Here is a 21,111-nt window from a genome sequence, read left to right on the forward strand (position 1 = left end):
GGCCAGCGCCGGTTGTGGGGTGTGTGTGTGCGTGCGCGCGTGTGTGTGTGTAGCGGCGGGGAGAAGGACTTCTCGCCTGGCGGGGGCGTCCCTGGCGGTGGCGGGAGGCGCTGCCGCGTGGGGCGGGCGGCAGGGAAGGAGGGGTGGGGGGCGTGGTGGCAGCCACATGACCGGGCGGGCCGCCTCCAGCTCGGCGCGGCTACAAATGCAGCCTGGCCGCGGCGGGAGCCACCGACCGCCTTGCTCGCTGGCTGGGGCGTTGCAGCCGCCGTTGCCGTGACCGTTGCCGTTGCCGTTGCCGCTGCTGGCGCGGGCATTACCGCCGGGGCGGGCGCGATGGGCGGGCGGCGCTGCCTGCGGGCGCTGCTGCTGCTGCTGCTGCTGTGCCTGGCGCTGGGCTCGGCCTCCGGAGGTGGGTAGCTGCGCCCGGCCGGCGCTCGGGGCTTGTCGCGCTGTCCTGGGGCTGGCTTCTGCCCGCGGGTGGGGACCGTGCCAAGCGCGCCTCGCTACCTCCGGCGGCTTGGCTCGGGCAGGGACGGGACGGGACGGGGCGGGCAGCCTGCCTTAGCAGCGCCCGAGCCGGCGAAGGCAGCGGCAGAGGCGGACGACGCCTGCCAGCCCCAGCCGGCCGCTCCTCTCCTGCTCTCCCCGTCCCGCCAAGGGCAAGGCAGCCCGGGAGGCCCTTGGCTGGGAGGGGGGTGTGTGGGTGGGTGGGTGGGTGGGGGGAGCCGTCCCGCTCCCCGCCCCTCTTTGCCGCCTTGGCTGCTCCGAAGCGCCCTTGGCTGGAGGCGCTGCGCTCCGAGCGCGCCTGCAGAGGAGGCTCGACCTGTTGAGTGCCTGCCTTGGGCAGGATTGGGGAAGGGAGCGGGCACCGGCCTTGGAAAGAATGGCCGAGGAGAGCCGGCGGGGCCGGGAGCGGACTCCGAGCAGGCGGCGGAGACTCCAGAAGGCACCTGCGGCGCAGCCAGGTAACGGGGGAAGCCCGTTCCGGAGGGAGGCGCGGCGCCGCCCCCTCGGAGCCGGACACGTCCCTCTCTTGGCGATGGGGCCAGGAATAGGGCCGGCTCGCCGCCGTCGCACTCCCCCGGGCCGTTGCAGCTGGAGGCTTTGCGCCGCCGGCCCTAGATAAGGATGGCGGGGTTAAGGGGAATGCCAGGCCGGCCTTAGCGCAAGCCATTGCCCCAGGTGGGGGAAGCGGTGCCTCTGAGCTTGTGCAGAGCGCGCCTCGCGCGTTACTTTCGGCGCGCGGGCCGTGGAGGGAGGACGTCGGAGGCGAAAGGCTGGACGCCGGCCTTCCCTTCCCCTCCGCCCCGTCCTCGCCTCCCTCGTGTGCTGCTTCTGTGACCTTCACGCTGGCGCTCACGGACTCTCTCCGCCGACCTTTCCAGCCCTCCCCGCCGTTGCTATGTTGGGATCCCCGGCGATCCTTCTCGCCGGGCGCTGCGCAGCTTCGCAACGGCGGCGGCGGCGGCGGCGATGGAGAAACCCACCCGTTGGCTGCCGGCATTTCGGAAGGGAAGAGTGGGGAAGGGGTTTTTTGGGGGGGGGGTGGGGGAGATGTCACGGACCCTTGCGGAGGAGGCCCCTCTCTGCGCGTGCCCTTTTCCTCTGCTGGCTCCTGTCAATCAAGGTTGCGGATCGCAAAGCTGGCATGCGGGACGCATGGCAAACCTTTCCTGAATGCGCCCCTGGGTCAGATTTCAAATGTGCTGAGTAAGAATCCGACGCATTCTGGTCACTGTGGATTTTTCACGCTGACCCAGTTTGGTTTGTCTGAGGTTCGCTTTGTCAGAGGCAGCTAGGATTCCACCCTGGGCAGCCTACTCTCCTTTCCCCTAACTCTTTGGTCTCCCCCTTCAGCCTGAGTCCAAATTCATCTTCAGTTGATTAGCATTTTTTTGGGGGGGGACAGTAGGATTCCACCCTGGGCAGCCTACTCTCCTTTCCCCTAACTCTTTGGTCTCCCCCTTCAGCCTGAGTCCAAATTCATCTTCAGTTGATTAGCATTTGGGGGGGGGACCAGTAGGATTCCACCCTGGGCAGCCTACTCTCCTTTCCCTTAACTCTTTGGTCTCCCCCTTCAGCCTGAGTCCAAATTCATCTTCAGTTGATTAGCATTTTGGGGGGGGGACAGTAGGATTCCACCCTGGGCAGCCTACTCTCCTTTCCCCTAACTCTTTGGTCTCCCCCTTCAGCCTGAGTCCAAATTCATCTTCAGTTGATTAGCATTTGGGGGGGGGCAGTGAGAAATTATCAGATTTGGCACACTGTAAGATTTCAAACCACTGCTTGAAGTTGGCTTAAAGCCCCAGCATGTTCCCGGCGGAACCCATGTTCCTAGAGTGGATGAAGTGGAATAATGTATTTAATTAAAGAATAGCATTGGAGACCTTGGGTTTTACCTGGCTGGTCCTGCGAGAGTAAGAAAGATTTAACAGTGCAAGGTTTTTATTTATTTCTTAAATGTTAAACTAAAATAAGATAATATGAATTGGGCCGTGCATGACACGGAGGGGGAGCCTAGTTAGAATTAAATAGCACTGGATTATTTAAGAATCTTTCTGCCAGCCCTATACAGCAGGCTCAGACAGATAGTCCTTGTTTAATGACGGCCTTATTTAATGACCATTTGCAGTTGCGAAGGTGATAAAAAAATAACTCTAGAACCAATCTTCCCATTCGTAATTTCGTTTTGTCTGTAAAGCAAAAGAAAGCTGAATAAAACTGCTGTGTTTTAATTAGGGACTGCTTTGCTTAATGACCAACTGGCTGTCCCCAGCTGTCCCTAAACAAGGATTACCTGCATTACTCCTATATTACAAACAAGGAAGTGAATGGACAGTAAAAGTGAAAGTTGAACTCGGGACCTCCCCGGTTGCTGTATTCCCACAAGGGCTTACTTGGGCATAAATCCCACCGGATGCAGAAATTGTGCCCCGATTTCTTCCCAAAATTCTTTTTTTTTTTAACGCTTCTGCCTTTTAATTTCCACGCAACTCTTCCCAGAATTCTTGACTGGCTCTTTGTAGCTGCTGACCTGGTAGAAAGATGGAATTTGGGCACAAAATGATTGGGAGTTGCAGCACTCAAACTGGGCGGCGCAGAGTCCCTGCTGCCAGGAATCCCCCAGGATGAAGAAACAGGAGGAACCCTTTAAAGCAGAAGAGGAAAAAAAAGGATTGAATTTAGTCCAAGGTGGGGGGGAAAGTGATATAAATGTGCTGCTTAACAAGGAAAAACTGGATGCTTTTTTGCATGCGGCGAGGCTTGCAGGCTTTTGCACAAGCAAGTCCTTGCAACAGGCTTTCCAAATTTTGCAGGTCAGCCTGTGCAGAGAGGGCCTTGGCTTGTGCAAACCTGCTGGATTTCTTGCAGTGTTCCCCTTGGGGTGTGGTTATGGGCCTGCCCCTGTCTTTCAGCAACGCTGCCCTGTTGTCGCTCCGGGTTGCAAAGCCTCCTACGAGAGGAGTAAGGGCCCTTGGTATTTGTGACCTGGCTTGGAATAGGTCACGGCTGATTTCTCCCAAGCAGCCTTGCCTTCAGACCAAGTGGTAGAAGTCATTCTGGTTGAGAGGCACGGGCATCAGGCATATCTATTTGAAAGGGCCAGCATGGGGGGAAGGGCGGGGGAAGGCATTGACAATTCCCACTTATTAATTAAAATGGGTCGATGATGTGTTGACTCAAGAGGCTCCCTCCAGTGGTTTCACAGGGTGGCGAGAAGCATCTGTACACCGATGCACATCCCAGCAGAGTGCATCAGGGCCCAGGCGTCTGCAGGAGGGAAGGAAGAATGAGTGAGGTCCCACGCCATCTCATGCCATTTGCACAAGCGACACAAATTATGTAATTTGCATGACGTGACACCTGGGGCTTGTAGCAGGCAGATTGCGGGGGGGGGGGGGAGCGGAAATTCCAAAGGCTGGGAATTGGTGAGGGCACCCAAGGAATTTTTTCCCCAGGACTCTACACTGGAGCCCCCGTTTGCTTTCAACCGTTGGAGGGTAGCTCAAGGCTACGGGCTTGATTTCTTGTCACAGATCTGGGTCACGTTGGCCAAAAGAATGAAGAAATCTACAGTCCTTTTAAGAGACTGCGAAGGTGACAGAGCCTAATCCACACGAAGGCTTAAAACGCCTTTACAAACTGGTTAGTCTTTGTGGCATTTGCAAGACTTGTTATCTTAAGCCGCTTTCGTCAGGGGAGCTTACAAGAATTTAAAAGTTTGGATCGTGACTCTGTGCTTAATTGGAGTTGCACATTTGAACGCAGCTTATAGCGTGGATCGGATTGCAGTAGATCAGGCTGGATTCACAGGTCACGTTAACATGCCCCCTTTGGCTTTCACAAAACCCGTTGGAGTTTTATTCAGCTAACCACGACTAAATCATTTCCTAGGGTGAATCTGTCCCCATATACGGTCTTCATGATCCTTTTGTTAGGTTGAAAGGGGATGGCCAGTTCTCAGTAATAAGCCTCTGAAACGACCTTCAAAGTAGTCATTTCAAAGCCATATTCCCCATCCTAAGGTAGGTCTTTTGAACCACAGACTTCCGTCTCGATAGGAAGTTTGTGTTAGGGCATTCAACCCATCCGGGATGCTTCAGAGAAGCTCACAACCTCAATCCAGAGGAAACCGCAGCAATGTACAAATGTACATTTGCATCAGCTGAAGAGTTTTGTTCTGCAGCTCATCACAGGAGTGAGTGAGATCTGGGACTAAACCGGGGGGGGGGTCTTCCAACTTGGCAACTTTAAGACTGGTGGTCTTCGACTCCCAGAATTCCCCAGGCAGCAATTTCTCGAATGAATTGAAAGAAGGAAGGGTTAACAGACCCCCCCCCACTCCCAAAGAAAATAGAAATTAGGCTCCAGAAAGCAAAGCTGCTCTACTCTGTAGCAATTAAGCACCGTTTCCCTGCTTTGCACCAAAGCTGACATGGACCATTGATGATGGCTTCTTCAAAGGCAGCCGGGACTGTAGCATTGATGCCCCTCTCCATTCCCCCATCCCTGGTTCAGTGGAGATCGCTCCCGTTGGCCCTTGCTTTTAAAAAAAGGGCCTCTAATGACGCTGTCAGAAACATGTAGAGTGGGGCTGCCTGTCAGGCAGGCGGATGTTTGCCGCTACACGGGTCTTGACAGGAACTTGATTCTCTTCCCCCTCTCCCCCCACCACCAATGACAGCCTGAACAAAGCGCTTTTCATGTCAGGAACAAATCCCATCCTGTCCAGAATGCAGGGCTGGAGAAGTCAGAGCCAACCCAAGTGCCATCTCCGCCCCAGGACAGCCATAAACCTCTTCAGGCTAGGTTAGCCATCGCTGGGGACGATTCGTGGAATCCATGAATCTGCAAGACGCCCAGATTGGAGAGGTTACCCCACTAGAGTTCACGGGATCAACCGAGGACAATATTTGTAGCTCGGGGTTGACACGAGGGCCCCGCGGTGCTCTCCGAGCTTGGCTGTTTTCTTGCAGACGTTTCATGACCCTAACTAGGTAACGACATCAGTACTGGTGAGTGTGGGCTTTCCTCCCTGTTTACCTTCAGTAGATTGTTCAGTAGCTTGTTCAGACAAGCAAGCAAGCAGAAAACAGCGCCAAAATCAAGGAACTACCAAGGTCAAAACCACCACGATCACCAAGACTTGCAGTGCGAAGTACTGAATATAAATAGAGATCAAACCCCACACTCACTAGCACTGATAATGTTACCTAGTTGGGCAATGAAACGTCTGCAAGAGAACAACGAAGCTCAGAGAGCACCGAGGACCCCACAGTCCTCCTCCTTCTCCTCTCCACAAACCCCACTCTCTTTTACCGCTGATGATGTTACCTAGTTGGGTAATGAAATGTCTGCAAGAAAACCACCAAGCTCAGAGAGCACCAAGGACCCCACAGTTCTCCTCTTCCTCCTCCTCCTCCTCCCAAACCTCAGTTCCTTCTAGCACTGATGATGTTACCTAGTTGGGTAATGAAACGTCTGCAAGAGAACAGCCAAGCTCAGAGAGCACCAAGGACCCCATAGTCCTCCTCCTCCTCCTCCTCCTCCTCCTCCTCCTCCTCCTCCTCCTCCTCCCAAACCTGGAGCTGAACTCCAGCAAGCCTGGAACTCCAGAGTGAAGGAGGTTCCCATTTTTTAAAGCTGGTGCAATCATGTGTATTTTTCCTGACCAGCCTGGCCTTTGTTCCCCTCATGTTTATCTGTCATTTTCTCCCCGTGGATTTTAAAGACCTTGACCTCTGGAAAAAGCCAGGTGTATTTATGAAGTTGGATCAACAGCAGTGTTGGCATTTCGTGAGCCTTTGGCACAGCTGGCACATCCCAGAACAAGCCGAGGGAAATCCAGTGGTTGAAGGGCTGAAGCTGAAAAACATGGTCAGATTCGGACTAAATAACGTCCAGGAAATACTTCAGTGCTGAATTGGTCCGGTTGAGGACAATTCAGGAAGCAAAGGCTGAGGGCTGGGCCTTCTGCCATGGCTACTGAAGGCTGGTCTCAAACAGCCTGGCGGCCTTGGGTTCAGGATGGAGTGACTCCCGTTGGTTTGAGTGCAAGAAACGTGCGTGAAGGTGAGGGGGAGAGAGAGCAACTGGAGAATTTGATTGTGTGTGTGTGTATGTGAGTGGGGGGAGATTTCCTGTGGGATCTCTTAGATCTGGAGTCAGTGACTAGATTCGCCGACAGGTAGTCCTTTAGCTTTTTGGAGCTAACCATGGATGAAATGGACTCTGCTTGACACACAACCACTTGTTTAGCCACCGTTTAAAATTACGGCACCGAAAAAAACCGTGAACTTGATCACGTGATCAAAATTCAAGCACTTGGCAACTGGCATGTACTCGCGACAGTTGCGCGCGGTCCCAAGTCATGTGATCTCCATTCGCAGCCTTCCCAACTTTGCTCCTGACAAGCAAAAAGTCAATGGGGGAAGCCAGATTTGCTTAATGACCGCACACCAGGGCTTTTTTTCTCATAGAACGCTCAGAACGGAGTTCCGGCACCTTTTTTGGATGGAACCTTGTAGGGTAGGCAAAGTGGGTTGTATGACATGTGTGAGTTCCGGCACCTTTTTCTTTTACAAAAAAAGCACTGCCGCACACGATTCACTTAACAACGGCAGCGATCCCCCTTTAACACTTGTTAATTTTCACTGAGCAGAGCTTTGTCTCATTCCCGTCTCGTGGCTGGGATCGGGAGTCAGAGAGGCAACAACAAATCCAGGCTTCTAAGAGTGTGCTTCTGTCTCCACTCTTCACGTTTGTAACAGATGTGGCTTTGCAGGTGTTTGGGTAGAACAGCAGTCCTCAACCTGTGCAACTTGGCTGCCCGGCTAGGGAAGGACGAGGGGAACTGGGCCACCCGAGTGGCAAGCTGGCACACACGATGTGAGTGCCCACTGGCCCACTACTTGCGCATGTTGAGCTGCACACACACCAGCCAGCCACTCACGCGGTCCAATTCCAAACAGACCACGGCCCGCTCTTCTACCCCTGGGGTAGAATATCCATTTGTCCTACTCCCTTCTCTGTTTTTAGGAAACAAGCTCTTGTATCTTGATCGGAGATTCTGGGACTTGGCAGACAAAGGCCAGTTCCTTCATACTGTTGCATTAGGAGCCGAGGTGAGGCAAGCTGGCAGAACCTGGCTTGTTTTATTGCCCAACCTAAAAGTTAAAAGGAGTGGCTTCACCGCCAGCTAGCTGCTTCCTTTCAGTTTAGGAAGGGTAGAAGCTGTCAAGTCTCTTGAAGCGAGGAGACCTGCTACCTGAATTCCGAAAAACAAAAAACAAAACAAAACCACCACAGGAGGAGCACAACTCACACGTCTCAGGAGGGCTTGCATGTTTGTAGGTGAAGAACGTAGCTGCTCTAGGTTTGGCTTGAAGGCTAACTGTGAAGCAACCCTGTTTGGAGGTTGAAGGGAGAAGAAGTATGGTGGGGGAACGTAAGGCGAAGAAAAGAGGGGCTCGGCTGAGCTGGTGAGATCTTCCTAGACATCTCAGAAGCATCTGGGAGATCTCAGATATTTCTGAATCTCAGATCTGGCAGAAATATCCCTGAGACGTGGTATAGGGTCTCCTGCTTGAGCAGGGGGTTGGACTAGATGACCTCCAAGGCCCCTTCCAGCTCTGTTATTCTGTTATCTTCCCTTCGTTTGATGCACAGAGGGAAAGAAACGATAGGATGGGAAAGCCTTCTTTCCCCCAAGTCATAAGCTTTTTCTAGGAACCAGAGTTTCTTGAAGCTTTTATTCCTTCTGTAAGCTCTTCGGTCCTTCCCACTGTAGAAAAGTGATCAGTGACCCCAGAGGAACAAAATCCACTGAGAAACCAATTTCGGTAGCCTCCAGGACCAAAGATTCCTTTCCAATGGAGCGGGAAGGGCCTCGTCAAACTCCAGATTGGTGCTGGCTAGTAAAGAGAACCGGCCCCATTGATTTAGAGCGGGCTGGCAGGCATCCCCTGTTTTATTATTGTGAAATCCAAGCATGGGGACTCTTCCTTCCGGCATTTTTTTGGAAAGATCGGGAGGCAGGGGTGGGGGGTGACCAAGGAGACAAACTTTAGTGCTTTTTGTAGCTCTTCTGTCCCCTGCCCAGCCACGACGGTCAGAAGTGGATTTATGAAGCCCAAACACCTCCATTCGCTTTGCTTTTCCTCCGAAAATGTGCTGGCCAGCTGCTGTATGCAGGCCATATGCCTGTCACTTCGTGCTGGGCTTGCAATTTTGGGCGCGAACTACCCCTATTGGATATCAAAGCTGGACCGATTGAATGAAAAATTATTTCTGTTCAGAGATCTTTGGAGTGGGTGGGCCAGTTCACACGTACAAGGAATCTTTAGCCAACCGCCAGCAACTGAGAAAGAAAAACTTGCATTGACGAATACTCTTGCATCAAAAAAGCTAGAAAGCAAAGCAGAGTATCTTGATTTAAAACAACAACAACCGGAGTAGCCATGCCCTAGCAGCCTCAAAGACTTGACTTTCACCTTGGCTTCAAAAAGTTATGAGTCTTTATTGGCAGACACTTTGGGGAGATTGAAGATAAGATGCTAGAGGAAGCGTCAGTGCTGGCATAGGCAGGCACATTAAATGTATTATTATGGCCATTAAAGGTCAAGCAGACCCTTGAAATTGTCAGTAAGGCTACAATGAGTGCTCAGATGCCAGAAGACCTTTATATCAAAGTACAATGCAACTTCAGCTGCCTATGATGGGGCTTCCAATACACGGTCTCCTCTGACAACTGTTTGTATTTATTGGGGAAAACAAAATGTACTGTACAAATTTGGTCAGCCTCTCCCATAAAGCAACCCATCTGCTTAGCAGACCACGATGGTATGTTTGCATATGAAATGAAAGCTAACTGCACATGTGAATAAGTCGGGTTCCAGGATCTTTTGCTCTAGACACGTGACTGTCTGCCCACTCTTGAACAAAACCTTGAATGCTAGAATTTGGGGGGGGGGGGAGATTAAATCGACCTACTCCGAGGTAAGGAAACCATTCTCACGACCGCCTCTTTCTTTGTCTTCCCGCAGGCGCATTCTCTGAAGCAAAGGATGGGAAGGAACTCAAAGAAGGACACACCATGAACCTGGTGCATCCCAAAGTGATCCGGAGTGCTGGGGGGCACCGGCGGAGGTATCGGCGTCCTCGGCCTCGTCTTTCACATAAAGGACCCATGCCTTTCTAGCACAGGTAGAGAAAGTGGGAAGACGGGATGATGGAAGAGTAGGGCGGGCATCAGGGACTTAATGCATGGATAAAAGATCACCCAGGAATCCCAGGATTGTAGGCTAAAGAAGGAAGTTCAAGAAACATCCCAGAAGGTGTCGTTACTAAGACCATTCCTTATGGCTGCAAAGTATCCTACACGGAAGTGTCTATGGAGATTCTCAGTCATGGCTGTCCCAAAGATGCTTTCTTTCAAAAGGTAACTGGAGTTTGCTAGAAGGCCTTTTGCTTCCATCCTTCCATTCTCCACCGTTCAGTCAGAACTGAAGAAGCTTCTCAGTGTTCCAATATCTCAGGGGCTGCCAGAAAGAAGAGGGAGTCAAGCTGTTCTCCAAAGCACCTGAAAGCAGGACAAGAAGCAACGGATGGATACTAGTCAAGGAGAGAAGCAATCTAGAACTAAGGAGAAACTTCCTGACAGTTAGAACAACTAACCAGTGGAACAACCTGCCTCCAGAGGTGGTGAATGCTCCAACATTGGAGGTTTTTAAGAAGAGACTGGACAGCCATTTGCCTGAAATGGTACAGGGTTTCCTGCCTGAGCAGGGGGTTGGACTAGATGACCTCCAAGGTCCCTTCCAACTTTATTATTATTATTATTATTATTATTATTATTATTATTATTATTATTATTATTATTATTATTATTATTATTATTATTATTATTCCCAGAGATGCTTTTTCAGGAGGCAACTGGACTTTCTTGTTTTTTCTTTGAAAGACATTTCGCTTCTCATCCAAGAAGCTTCTTCAGCTCTGACTGGGGAATGGAAGGATTTTTACTCCTTGCAGACCGCTGGTCAGTTGCCTTCTTTTAGCGAGTCCTTGAGGCCACCTGGAGGTTTATCGGTGGCCTCAACCATTCTCTAGAAGAATGCAAATGACCAGCGGTCTGCAAGGAGTATAAATCCTTCCATTCCCCACCATCCAATCAGAGCTGAAGAAGCTTCTTGGATGAGAAGCGAAACCTCTTCAAAGAAAGACAAAAAAAGTCCAGTTGCCTCCTGAAAAAACACCTTTGGGACAACCATGACCTCGGATGACTGAGGATCTCCGTAGATGTCTTGGATGAGAAGCAAAATGTCTTCTAGCAAAACAAGGAAATCCAGTTGCTTTTTGAAAGAAAGCACCTTGGGGGATCCAGCATGAAAGTATCCCTAAAGTCACCCAGAGTTGAACAGTGCCTCAAAGGAAACTTACTTTACAGTGCCAACAACGGGTGGTTTACTCATCCCGGATTGGCTCCGATAGGGCAATATTTTATTATAGCATTTCCTGCTATAAGAGAACATCAATCAGGAGGGGAAGCGTGCCCTCCCTTTGGGGGCTTCCCTTTGTAAGATTTCTTGAATTCATTTGCTAGTAGCAACTTCACTCCTGGGCCTGAGGCCTGCTTGGTGATTTGGCTGACCCCCCCCCCTGCATTTGTTCCAAAGAGATCTTTCATGGTCTCTTTATTTCTCTGAGCCCACAGAGAAAAAGAAAGTCGTGGCTACAATTTATGAAGTTGCCTTCTCCAAACAAGCAAGAGGTGCCCGAGGAGTGTGATGCGGATGATGGCCAGATGGCCAGTCTTAACGTGCTCTTTCTTTGATCTTTACAGGATCAAGGACTGCCTGGGAGAGACCCCGCCCTGTTGTGTCCTCTCTGCTTGATCAACTCTGCTTGTAAAGGGCTTCCATCCGTGGCAGAGGTTGATCCAGAGCTGTCTGCCCCGAGTGGGAAAGAGGGAGTGGGAGGGAGGATGTGACTCCAGCATTTCCGCCTTCGATTGTTTCATGGTGCCTTCTGCTCAAACTGGGGACATTTCTCCGACTCTCTCGTCTCACCGCCATGCAAAGCTTAAAGGATGCGAGGAGGACCCAGAAGCTGGGGAGGGTAAAAAGGAAGGAAGGAAAAAAGGAAGGAAGGAAGGAAGGAAGGAAGGAAGGAAGGAAGGAAGGAAGGAAGGAAGGCGTAGCACTGGCTCTCTGCCTGTTTGCCACAGAAGATAGGCAGCGGGTGGCAGAACATCCTGATGTCCCCCTAGCTGGTCCCAAGGCCTTCCTCCACCAGTGGTGCCCTTGGAGTCCAAGGTCCTTTGGCCAGTGAAAAGCACTTTGATAGATCGGCAGCATCCCCTCCCAGGCCCCTGCCCTGCTCCCTTTTGCATTCCTCCCATCGCGGCATTCCCAAGAGCAGAGTTTCGACAATTGCACCGAAGGCAGCGTTAAAACAGCTACGGCTTTTCTCCTTTAGATGATGCTTAAGCCAAGCTGCTACGTTTCTGCCTGACCCGCCAGGCTTAGATTCAGAAGACCCGCCCGCAGGGTTGGGTGGGAAAGGAGACAGACCAAGTTGAGGGCCTCTGTCCTGCACCTGCCTTCTGCGGGACCTCTTGAGAGTCTCAAGCCTTGTCTTTCTCGGTGCAAAAATGGACTTCCTGCCCAGCGTCCCCCCTTTTTTTTGAATCAGGCGCCACTTTCCAAACACCTCCCCCACACCAGACCGTCCGTGTGCCTTTTCCCCCCAAACCATGTTTTTGTCCAACTGAGAAGGGCCCACTTCGTACGGTCTTCTCCACCCTCAGCCCCCCCTGTTGCTTGACCCTCAGCCCCTTTTTTATAGCGGTAGCTGCAAGGAACGGGTGACGGAATTCCAAGTCACTCCACAGTCTGAAGGAAAAGCCCGGGTGAAGTCAAGAAGCGCCGAGACAGCTTCAGATCCTGGATCCTTGGATCAGCGGCTTTCTGCAACTGCTCTTTCCTCCTCTCCCACCAAGATGGGCTAACTAGGATGGGCCTACCTTACCGGGAGGGCGTAAACCTGACCGTAACAGCTGTGGAAGCTCTTTCAATGCATGAAATATGCCCTATAAAATAAGTACTGGTGCAACTGCATTTCGGCTTGGCGGAAACTTCTTACCAAAGATCTCGGCTTGGGCTTTCGCACTCGCAAAGAATCCCTGGGTTGTAAAAGAGGTCGTCTTTGTTTTGCACTTGTGCGTATGGGTGGGGGGGGGTATGTGTGTTGGGCCATGTGGAAGGGCTGTGCAGAAGCCAGGTGTGGCAGCTCCCATCTGTGTCACTTTTTTTTCTTTCAGATGGTTTTTCTTCATAAAGAACACTAATTTATACCAGCCAGGGATGCCTAATTGCTTCAACCCTTACTGGTAACTGGGTTACCAGTGTGTGTGTGTGTGTGTATCTGTAAAGGTTTGTTCTATGTAAATATGGCTTTATAATAAAAGAGATACCAAAAAAAAATCAATAAAACCTTATTTTGGGGGGTTGGAGCCACAGACCATCTTGATTTCCTTCCTCTTTCTTCTCTCTCCGTCAGAGAGGTAAAAGGATGCGCTGGGCCATTGTCAAAGTCTGCCTGTCCCTGCGTGGAAGCCAACCCCGCCTTCACAAGGAAAGTCATAGCAGCATCTGGTTCACACACCACCTCCTGCCCTGTGTGGTTGATGTGTGATGCTACCTTGCTGCCATTGCGGTGTGTAACATTTGGCTAGCCATGTTTAATGCCCCACGAACTGTGGGGCAGTCAAAAAATATAGGTTGTCCGTGAGTTACAGCCGTTTGTTTAGCAACCGTTCCAATGCACAGCGGCACTGAAAAAAGTGAGTTGCAACAAGTCCTCGCACGTACGACCCCAGCAGCGGCCCAGGGTCAAGCGATCCCCACAGATGACCTTTCCATCAGCTTCCGCTAAGCAAAGTCAGTGGGGGAAGCTGGATTCGCTTAACAACTATGTTATTTGCTTAACAACCAAGGCAAAAAGAGTCATAAAATTTGGGTCTGCTCTCTTGCTTAGCAGTAGAAATTCTGGTCCCAATTGTGCTTTTGTAAGTCGAGGACTACCTGTGGTAATAGTAATATAGTAATAGTAGTAAATTAATGATGATAATGATAATGCGGCAGCGCCTGGAGACAGCAGAAGAGAAGAGAGAGAATTGGAGAAGGTAACAAAATACAAAGACCTACCAATAGAAATAGAAAGACTGTGGCAAAGGCAAGCAAGGGTAGTACCAATAGTAATAGGTGCCTTGGGTGCAATCCCGAAACAACGGGAGCACCAACTGAACATCATTGGCATTGACAAGTTCACCACCAGTCAATTGCAAAAGGCGGCCTTACTAGGAACTGCTTCCATCCTGCGACGATATCTGTACCACCACCAAACCTCCACGTCTGCCTATCCCGGGTCCTTGGTAAGGACTCGATAGGTAAACAAAAATGCCAAATCCAGTCTGAACATCCGGCTGATTGTGCAATGGTTAACAACAACAACAACAACAACACGCCTGAATTATGTTTACATTTCCAACATCTATCTGACATATTTTTAAACATTTTTGCTGGTGGCAGCTGCCATCTAGAAAACATTTTATATAGATTTTCTTTACACGCAGTTGACATTGTCAATTTATAATTTCTCTCCCATAATTTTTGCCATTTTTCTAGTTCTATATTATAACCAAAGTTTTTCGCCCACCTTCTCATAGTTTCTTTAGTCTGTTTACTTTCCATCTCCAAAACTAACAAAAAATTATACATTTTCTTAATTAGTTTCTCATCAGAGGTTAACAATATCTTATGAAATACAGTTTGTTCTTTATAAAACCCGTACAGTTTCACATCTTTTTCATATGTATTTTGCATTTGTAGCTGTGCCCACCATGACAACAACAACAATAATAATCTCTTCTTCCTCCTCCTCTTCCTCCAACTTTAGACTGCCAGTATGAAGCCACTTTCTTGGCTTTGTTGTTGACCAAAAATAAGGCATTATGGGTACATGTTTCTGGTAGTAGCCAACATACCAGCAGATGGGCCTGGTGGTGCCTCTCTCCACATTTACACAGTGTGTTGTTATCCACTAAGAGCCTCCACTTGAGCATACTGGTTTTACACTTACGTACTCCAAACCTTAACCTATTCAGGGTCCTCCAAGTAGTATACAGGAGGTCAGATCCTTCACCCACATCCTCCTTTAATGCTATTCCTTGCTTGGTCGTCTCCTTCCTCCATCTTTTAATTAGATTTAATTGTGTACCTTGCAGAATGTTTGTTCTTGCCACTACCCGTAACGGTTGTGTAAACCACAGTGTAGTGTAATGAGAGAGTCTGGTCTGCAGGTACCTAGTTTAGCCACAGCTTTGTCAAATGTCAGTTAAGATGACCTCTGTCAAATTGTCTTGGGCTCTTGTAAGCTGTGGGTGCAATTTTACCACTTTGTCTTCCATTCTTCTCTTTTCCTCTCTTCAAAAAATGCCTGCAGTGTTGACCTCATTCACCTCCAGCTCACGCTACACAGCTTAGCTGGGCTTCCGGCATCTCTGGGAATCCCTAACAGCAGCTTAGCTGAAGTCAGCGGTCTTTAGAGTTGTATTATGGTGGCATTCCTTGTAGGAAAAGGCCAAGAGCTTAAGAAGTGAGGAAATCCAGATGCCTTATTTGAGAAGCCGAAAGAACAGAATTACGCGCACTAATTATGTGGCTCCACTGTGTACGAGAATATAGGACTGTGGTGGCAAACCTATGGCACGCCACAGGTGGCACGCAGAGCCCTCTCTGTGGGCACACGTGCCGTCACCCCAGTCCTAGGCCTTCAGCTGGGTTTAATAAAACCTTTTTGCTTTAGGCCTCCAGGTTCAATCAATCAATTCTTGTGGGGGGGGGGAAAGATCTCACAAAGTTGGAATTGATTGATTGAACCTTTTAGTCCCACCCAGTCTGCCGTTACCACCGCAGCCACGCCCACCCAATGGGCCACGCCCACCTGGCACCCGACGATACATAAGTGGGTTTGGGGTTGCAGTTTGGGCATTCGGTCTCTAAAAGGTTGGCCATCGCTGATATAGGAGCTACTTTAATATACTTTGAGCACAGTTTGACTGAAACTTAAAATTTCCCCCAATTAAAGATCAATGCTGCATTTTTCTTCTTCTCTGAAACTGCAGATATGCAGTTCTGGGTTTAATCCCATCAAGCAGCTGTTTGGAAACACAACAGGGAAAGGGTGGGGAAAATTCTAATTCAGCATTTGCCTGACCTAAATTCGCACATGGTGATAAGCGTACGAAATGGGCGTCTGCCTTGAAATTATTGGGGTTTGAATCCGTTAGTTCTAGGAGATGAGCACAAGGAAGGAATTTCTATATGACTAATACAAGTAGTCCTCTAGTTACAACAGTTAGTTTAGTGACTGTTCGAAGTTACAGCTGCACTGACAAAAGCAACTTATGACTGTTTTTCACACTTAATGACCGTTGCAGCTTCCCCCTGGTCGCATGATCAAAATTCAGACGCTCGGCAACCGACTCATATTTACAACGGTTGCAGGGTCCCTGGGGGTCACGTGATCCCCTTTTGTGCGACCTCCTGACAAGCCAAATCAATGGGGAAGCCAGTTTCGCTTAACAACCGGGTTAGTAACTTAACAACTGCAGTGATTCACTTCACGACTGTGTCGAGAAAAGGTCATAAAACGGAGCAAAACACACTTTAACAGCAAAAAAAATTCCGCGTTCAATTGTGGTCCTACGTCGAGGACTTCCTGTAACTGATCAAGGCGATTCAAACATTTCCAAATTAAAATTTGAATACTGGAATTTAGGCAGCTCCCTTCCTGTAAACTTCACGACCCTCGAGGGACTTGAAAAGAATGTCACCTTTGCTCACTGGGATGAAACGCAGGCACGTTTTATTTCGTCTGATGGGGAATTGCCTCTGACAAATGCCGTTCAATCAAACATACAGTAGGTTCCTGGGAAAAGGAGCTCCCTTGTGATTTTTTTTTTCTGTATGTTCATTACAGGCTTGGGGTTAAACCAGGACAGAGAGAGGGTAGAAGATTTTGACACAGGCGTGGAAGCTTTTGTGATTTGTGGAATTAATGGTCCACAATTTGGAAAATAGAGGGACCAGCTGCTGCAAAGCAGGATGATGTATGTGTGTGTGTGTGTGTTTGTGTGCCACTCAGGGAATTCCATCTGAAAATGGGAACTCTGCTTTCTTTCTGCAAAGGCTCAGAGCTCCATCTTCTGGCAAGCAGTTTTTACTCAGGCGCTTCTACAATACTTTGTCCGATTTAGGGATTAAGATAAACCAGAGTTTTCCAAAGGAAGAGAAGTGTGGCTTTACACTCTTCTGATGAATCCAGCCAATTAGAGTGTAGCCAATCATGGTTAAAGCATGGCATAGCACCGTGAGCCAATCAGGGTTTTGTGCATTCAACTGCCTTGAGATACAAGAGCGTCTACGGAGATTCTCACTCGTCCAGATCATGCTTTTCCCAAAGGTGCTTTTCAAAAGGCAGCTAGCTGGGTGGGAAATTCTCAGAGCTGGATGGAGAATTCTGGGAAGGGAAGTCCACCCGTCTTCAAGTGGCCCGGGTTGAGAAACATGGAGGTCCTAGAGAGGGTTTGACCACTTTGCTGTGGGGTTTCAAAACTTGCCGAAGCTCCTTGAATGTCACTGAATACAGCCCACGCATCTCGGCCTGTTTTCCCTGGTGCTGCAGAGCTGTTTCAAAGCCGACAGCCCTTCCCCACAGAGTCTATGGTGCCAACTTGATTTTTGCCCCTGCCACGGTGGTGGAGCACAGCAGAGATTTTTCAAAAGAGTTGCCAGAGACAGGGAGAGGCACACAACACGTTTGCCTGGCAGAATAGCTGCTGTCCAAAGCATCCGATTTACAGAATGGTTACCCCTGATAAACCTGGCCACCACAAAGGAGAAGACAAATCAGAGGTTTTCATGCTGGCCCCAACTTGGCTTCTTTTTCCTTTGTCAAGAGGATGGGTTTATTTTTATTTTTATTTTATTTTTTTAAAAAAATCACTTGCTACCCATTTTGTCACAAGACGACTCTCCCGAACAAAATGTGAGGCTCTGTGCACTCACACAGATGTCTTAAAAAAAAAAAGAAGATAGAAATCAGATGGAAGCGAGGAGCAACTACGGTGCTAGGGACAATTGCCTCAGAGGTGCAGAATTTCCCTTTTTACTTTTTTGGACCTTTTTGGTTTAAAAAAACCAAACCAAAAAGATCATTACTCTGCTGGGTCGAGGCCCCGATTTAGCAAGCTATGAAAGTCAAGAGCACACGCGGTACGTCGAGAGGATGGGTGTTTTCTAGACCACGGAGATCCAGTCATGGGGACAGCTTGCATGAGACACTGTCATGGCAACGGCAGGGACCTCATGTTGCTTCTCTTTGGTTTTTCCTGAGCTGCTCATCCCAAAACTCTCTGGTGGGGCTGGGCACCCTCCGCTAGAATCCAGGATTCTGACAGGTTTGCAAACAAGAGAAGCACGGACGCCTGGAGGCAGAGAGGGGAGGACCTGGCTTTGTAACCAAGTGAAGAAGGAAGAACAACCTACAACAGGATCCCACGTCTTCTGAACGTTCATGCAACGAGCACATTGGAGAGTAAAGCAGTCATTCCTGCAAATGGCAGTGGAAAGGGTGTTTGTAGCCAACCCAAGCTGGGCGTCCAAATGAACGCCTAACCTTGCTTGCTGTCCTCAAGATCAGCCAAGGTTAACTGGGTTCTTTTAGCCAGCCCGCCCTTGCAGGATAAGACTGCGTTCAAGAGGAATGACTTTGTAAGGCCCTTGGCAGTATGCTCTCACAACGATCAACCACAAGCCGCTGGCCGCAGTTTAGCTTAGAAGGTTGTGCAAACTCAACTTCTCTGGTCAGTTTACGATTCAGCTAATGTCGAAAATTGGGAAAGCCCAGCTAATGGAAATGACCAAAATATGCATCACAAAACCACAGCGTCCAGTGGCTTGGAGGAGATTTTAACTCAATCTGATCCAACTTTTTACATTTTCACCCAGCATTTTTTCCCTTGCTATCCCCCCCCCTGGGGGGGGGAGGAACTAGCTGCAACCTAGATCATTAAATGGGAGATTTATCCCCTAGAGCTGCCAGATAATAAGTTACTAAGTTCATACTGCGGACCGGCAAACTTTTTGAACATTCTTCAAAAGGCAACGTGCTGCAAATGAGGTAAGCTGATCGTTGTTTAGTGTCAGACTGGGGAGAACTCTAGATAGGTTTCTCTCTTCCAACTATAGTTGGCAAACCTTAAGACTTTTAGGGGGGGGAAAGATAAATGCTACAAGCCTAACATTTGCCCAGATCTATCCTGCTGTGGGGCACCTACTTGAGCTTATTACTTTTGAGAAAATTTGGACCAGAAAGTGGGTTCCGGTGGAGTGAGGAAGCAAACAAATCCTTCAAAGTGATGCTTGAAAGCTTCACAAGCTAGAAGCGTCTTTTTTCCTCCCTTGTGACTTGGAACAGAAGAAAATCCGAGCGGCCGAAATGCAAGCCCTGCAGAAGATCCATCCATCCATCCATCCATCCATCCATCCATCCATCCATCCATCCATCCATCCACAGATCGAAAGATGTCCTGCAGAAGTACCGTGTGCTCTGTTGCACCGCTTTGACAGCCCAAGTAGGGAACGCATCGTTGTGGCATTGTGGCAGCAGGAGAGCAAAGCTCAACAAGAGAACTGACCCAATCTTTTCTTTTGAGAGCCCAGGAGAAGTTGAGGGATCCTGCTAGTAACTCTTTTAATTTTACTTTCAAACTCTTTTGACGGGATAATCTGGATGTCTTCTGCCAACCGGCTGCTTTGCCCACAAGCGGTTGTCGATGGTTCTTTGCCATTTTGTTTGGTTTTATTGAATCTGCTTTATTGGTCAATCACCAAAATAACCTTTCTGCCTGTCACATCTATCAGCAAATTAAGTTATCTTAAGAGATGGTGGTTTCAGCCTTTGAAAGAAGAATTCCTAGACTTCTGCGGTGTAAACAGAAACTTGGGAGGTTCCAGCTGCCTTAAAGGAGTCTTGATTAAAAGCACTTTTGGGGGTGTGGGAATGGAACTGGGAAAAAATAACAACCAAGAGCTGCCCGTCCTTCCTTCTCATAATTTCCAGGTCTTTTTTCACAGATTCACGGGCTGAGCCTTTTCCTCCCTTCGACCTCACCGTGTCCTTATGCTAGAAATCCTCCTTCATCTGAAAAACCGGCAAGGAAGATTTCACACAGACCGGACGCCTGGTGAAGCAGAAAAACCCCTAACTTTGGGGATTTGAACACCAGCTTCTAGCTGGAGGAAGCCAACGTGCTCAGTGACTTGAAAACCTACCACTGCAGCCAAACTCATTTTCCTGCAGTCAGCAGCCCTCCATATAATTGCTTGGGTCAAGAATCCTCAACACCCTCCACCTTCGGAGGTTATCAAAGCACTAAAAAAATAATAAATTAAAAAAATGTGGAGGTTTTGGTCTAGAAAGAGAGACCTTGCAGTGCCAAGCAAAGCGTGGAAGAAGAGGGAAGGTCCGCCTAAGAAGAAGATGGCTCCACGAACAAAGCGAGGCTCTTTGAAACGGACCTGGTGAGGTCCTAAGACGTTAAGAGCAGATTCCATGGAATGAGCAGATACGGAATTATACAGGATACTGCCGCATAATACTGCAGGCTTTCTTTTCTGGGAACTACACTGATACTGTTACCTGGTTGGGCAATGAAACGTCCGCAAGAAAACAGCCCAGCTCAGAGAGCACCAAGGACCCCATCTACATGTTGTTGTTGTTGTTAGTTGCGAAGTCGTGTCCGACCCATCGCGACCCTATGGACAATGTTCCTCCAGGCCTTCCTGTCCTCCACCATCTTCTGGAGTCCATTTAAGCTCACGCCTACTGCTTCAGTGACTCCATCCAGCCACCTCATTCTCCGTAGTCCCCTTCTTCTCTTGCCCTCAATCTTTCCCAGCATGAGGCTCTTCTCCAGTGAGTCCTTCCTTCTCATGAGGTGGTCAAAGTATTTGAGTTTTAGCTTCAGGATCTGGCCTTCTAAAGAGAAATCAGGGTTGATCTCCTCTAGGACTGACCGGCTTAATCACCTTGCAGTCCAAGGGACTCGCAGGAGTCTTCTCCAGCACCACAGTTCAAAGGCCTCAATTCTTTGGCGCTCAGCCTTTCTTATGGTTCATCTACATACTTCCCATGTTATTCGCCATTCAGTTCCACTTTCAGCTCCTTTTGTAAATCTCAGTAGCCGTCTTTGCAAGTCATGCTATGTTATGGCTTGCTTAAACACGGGTCACCTGCGTTTAACTGGGTTGGTTCCCACAGCACAAAGCAGGGTTACCGAAGCACAAGTTTGCCCTTGTATAAAGAACAGCACGGCCACGTTGCGCAATGTGTCAGCTCGGCCAAAAAGCTTCCCCTTTTCCACGATTCGCAAGGTTTCCGAAACCCTCCATTCCTTAGCGTTGCTGAGGATCCCCCGACAGATCTTTTTTTGGAGAAGAGTTCAACCACTCCACTCCTTGCCCCCAATAACAGGACACC

The 21,111-nt window shown here is 49.3% G+C and overlaps 1 protein-coding gene across 2 annotated transcripts; it reads left to right on the top strand.

Annotated features, from left to right (window-relative positions):
• The first annotated feature begins 270 nt into the window (after positions 1-270).
• On the top strand, positions 271-13,173 carry LOC310646076 (apelin-like). Of its 2 annotated transcripts, none has more exons than XM_083372279.1 (3): positions 271-412; positions 9,549-9,708; positions 11,348-13,173. In XM_083372279.1, exons 1-2 carry the CDS (start codon positions 337-339, stop codon positions 9,701-9,703), a joined length of 231 nt encoding a protein of 76 aa, XP_083228405.1. In that variant the 5' UTR covers positions 271-336; the 3' UTR covers positions 9,704-9,708; positions 11,348-13,173. The 2 variants fall into 2 exon arrangements, with proteins under 2 accessions (XP_083228405.1, XP_083228406.1); XM_083372280.1 differs by having other exon boundaries at positions 9,549-9,651.
• The last annotated feature ends 7,938 nt before the right edge of the window (positions 13,174-21,111 follow it).

This window comes from Vipera ursinii (assembly GCF_947247035.1).
Source record: "Vipera ursinii genome assembly, chromosome: 12".
NCBI lineage: Eukaryota > Metazoa > Chordata > Lepidosauria > Squamata > Viperidae > Vipera > Vipera ursinii.

Coding starts and splice junctions, on each gene's coding strand:
- LOC310646076 (XM_083372279.1), top strand. CDS start 337: ATGGGCGGGCGGCGCTGCCTGCGGGCGCTGCTGCTGCTGCTGCTGCTG. Junction 413..9,548: donor GCTGGGCTCGGCCTCCGGAG/GTGGGTAGCTGC, acceptor GTCTTCCCGCAG/GCGCATTCTCTGAAGCAAAG.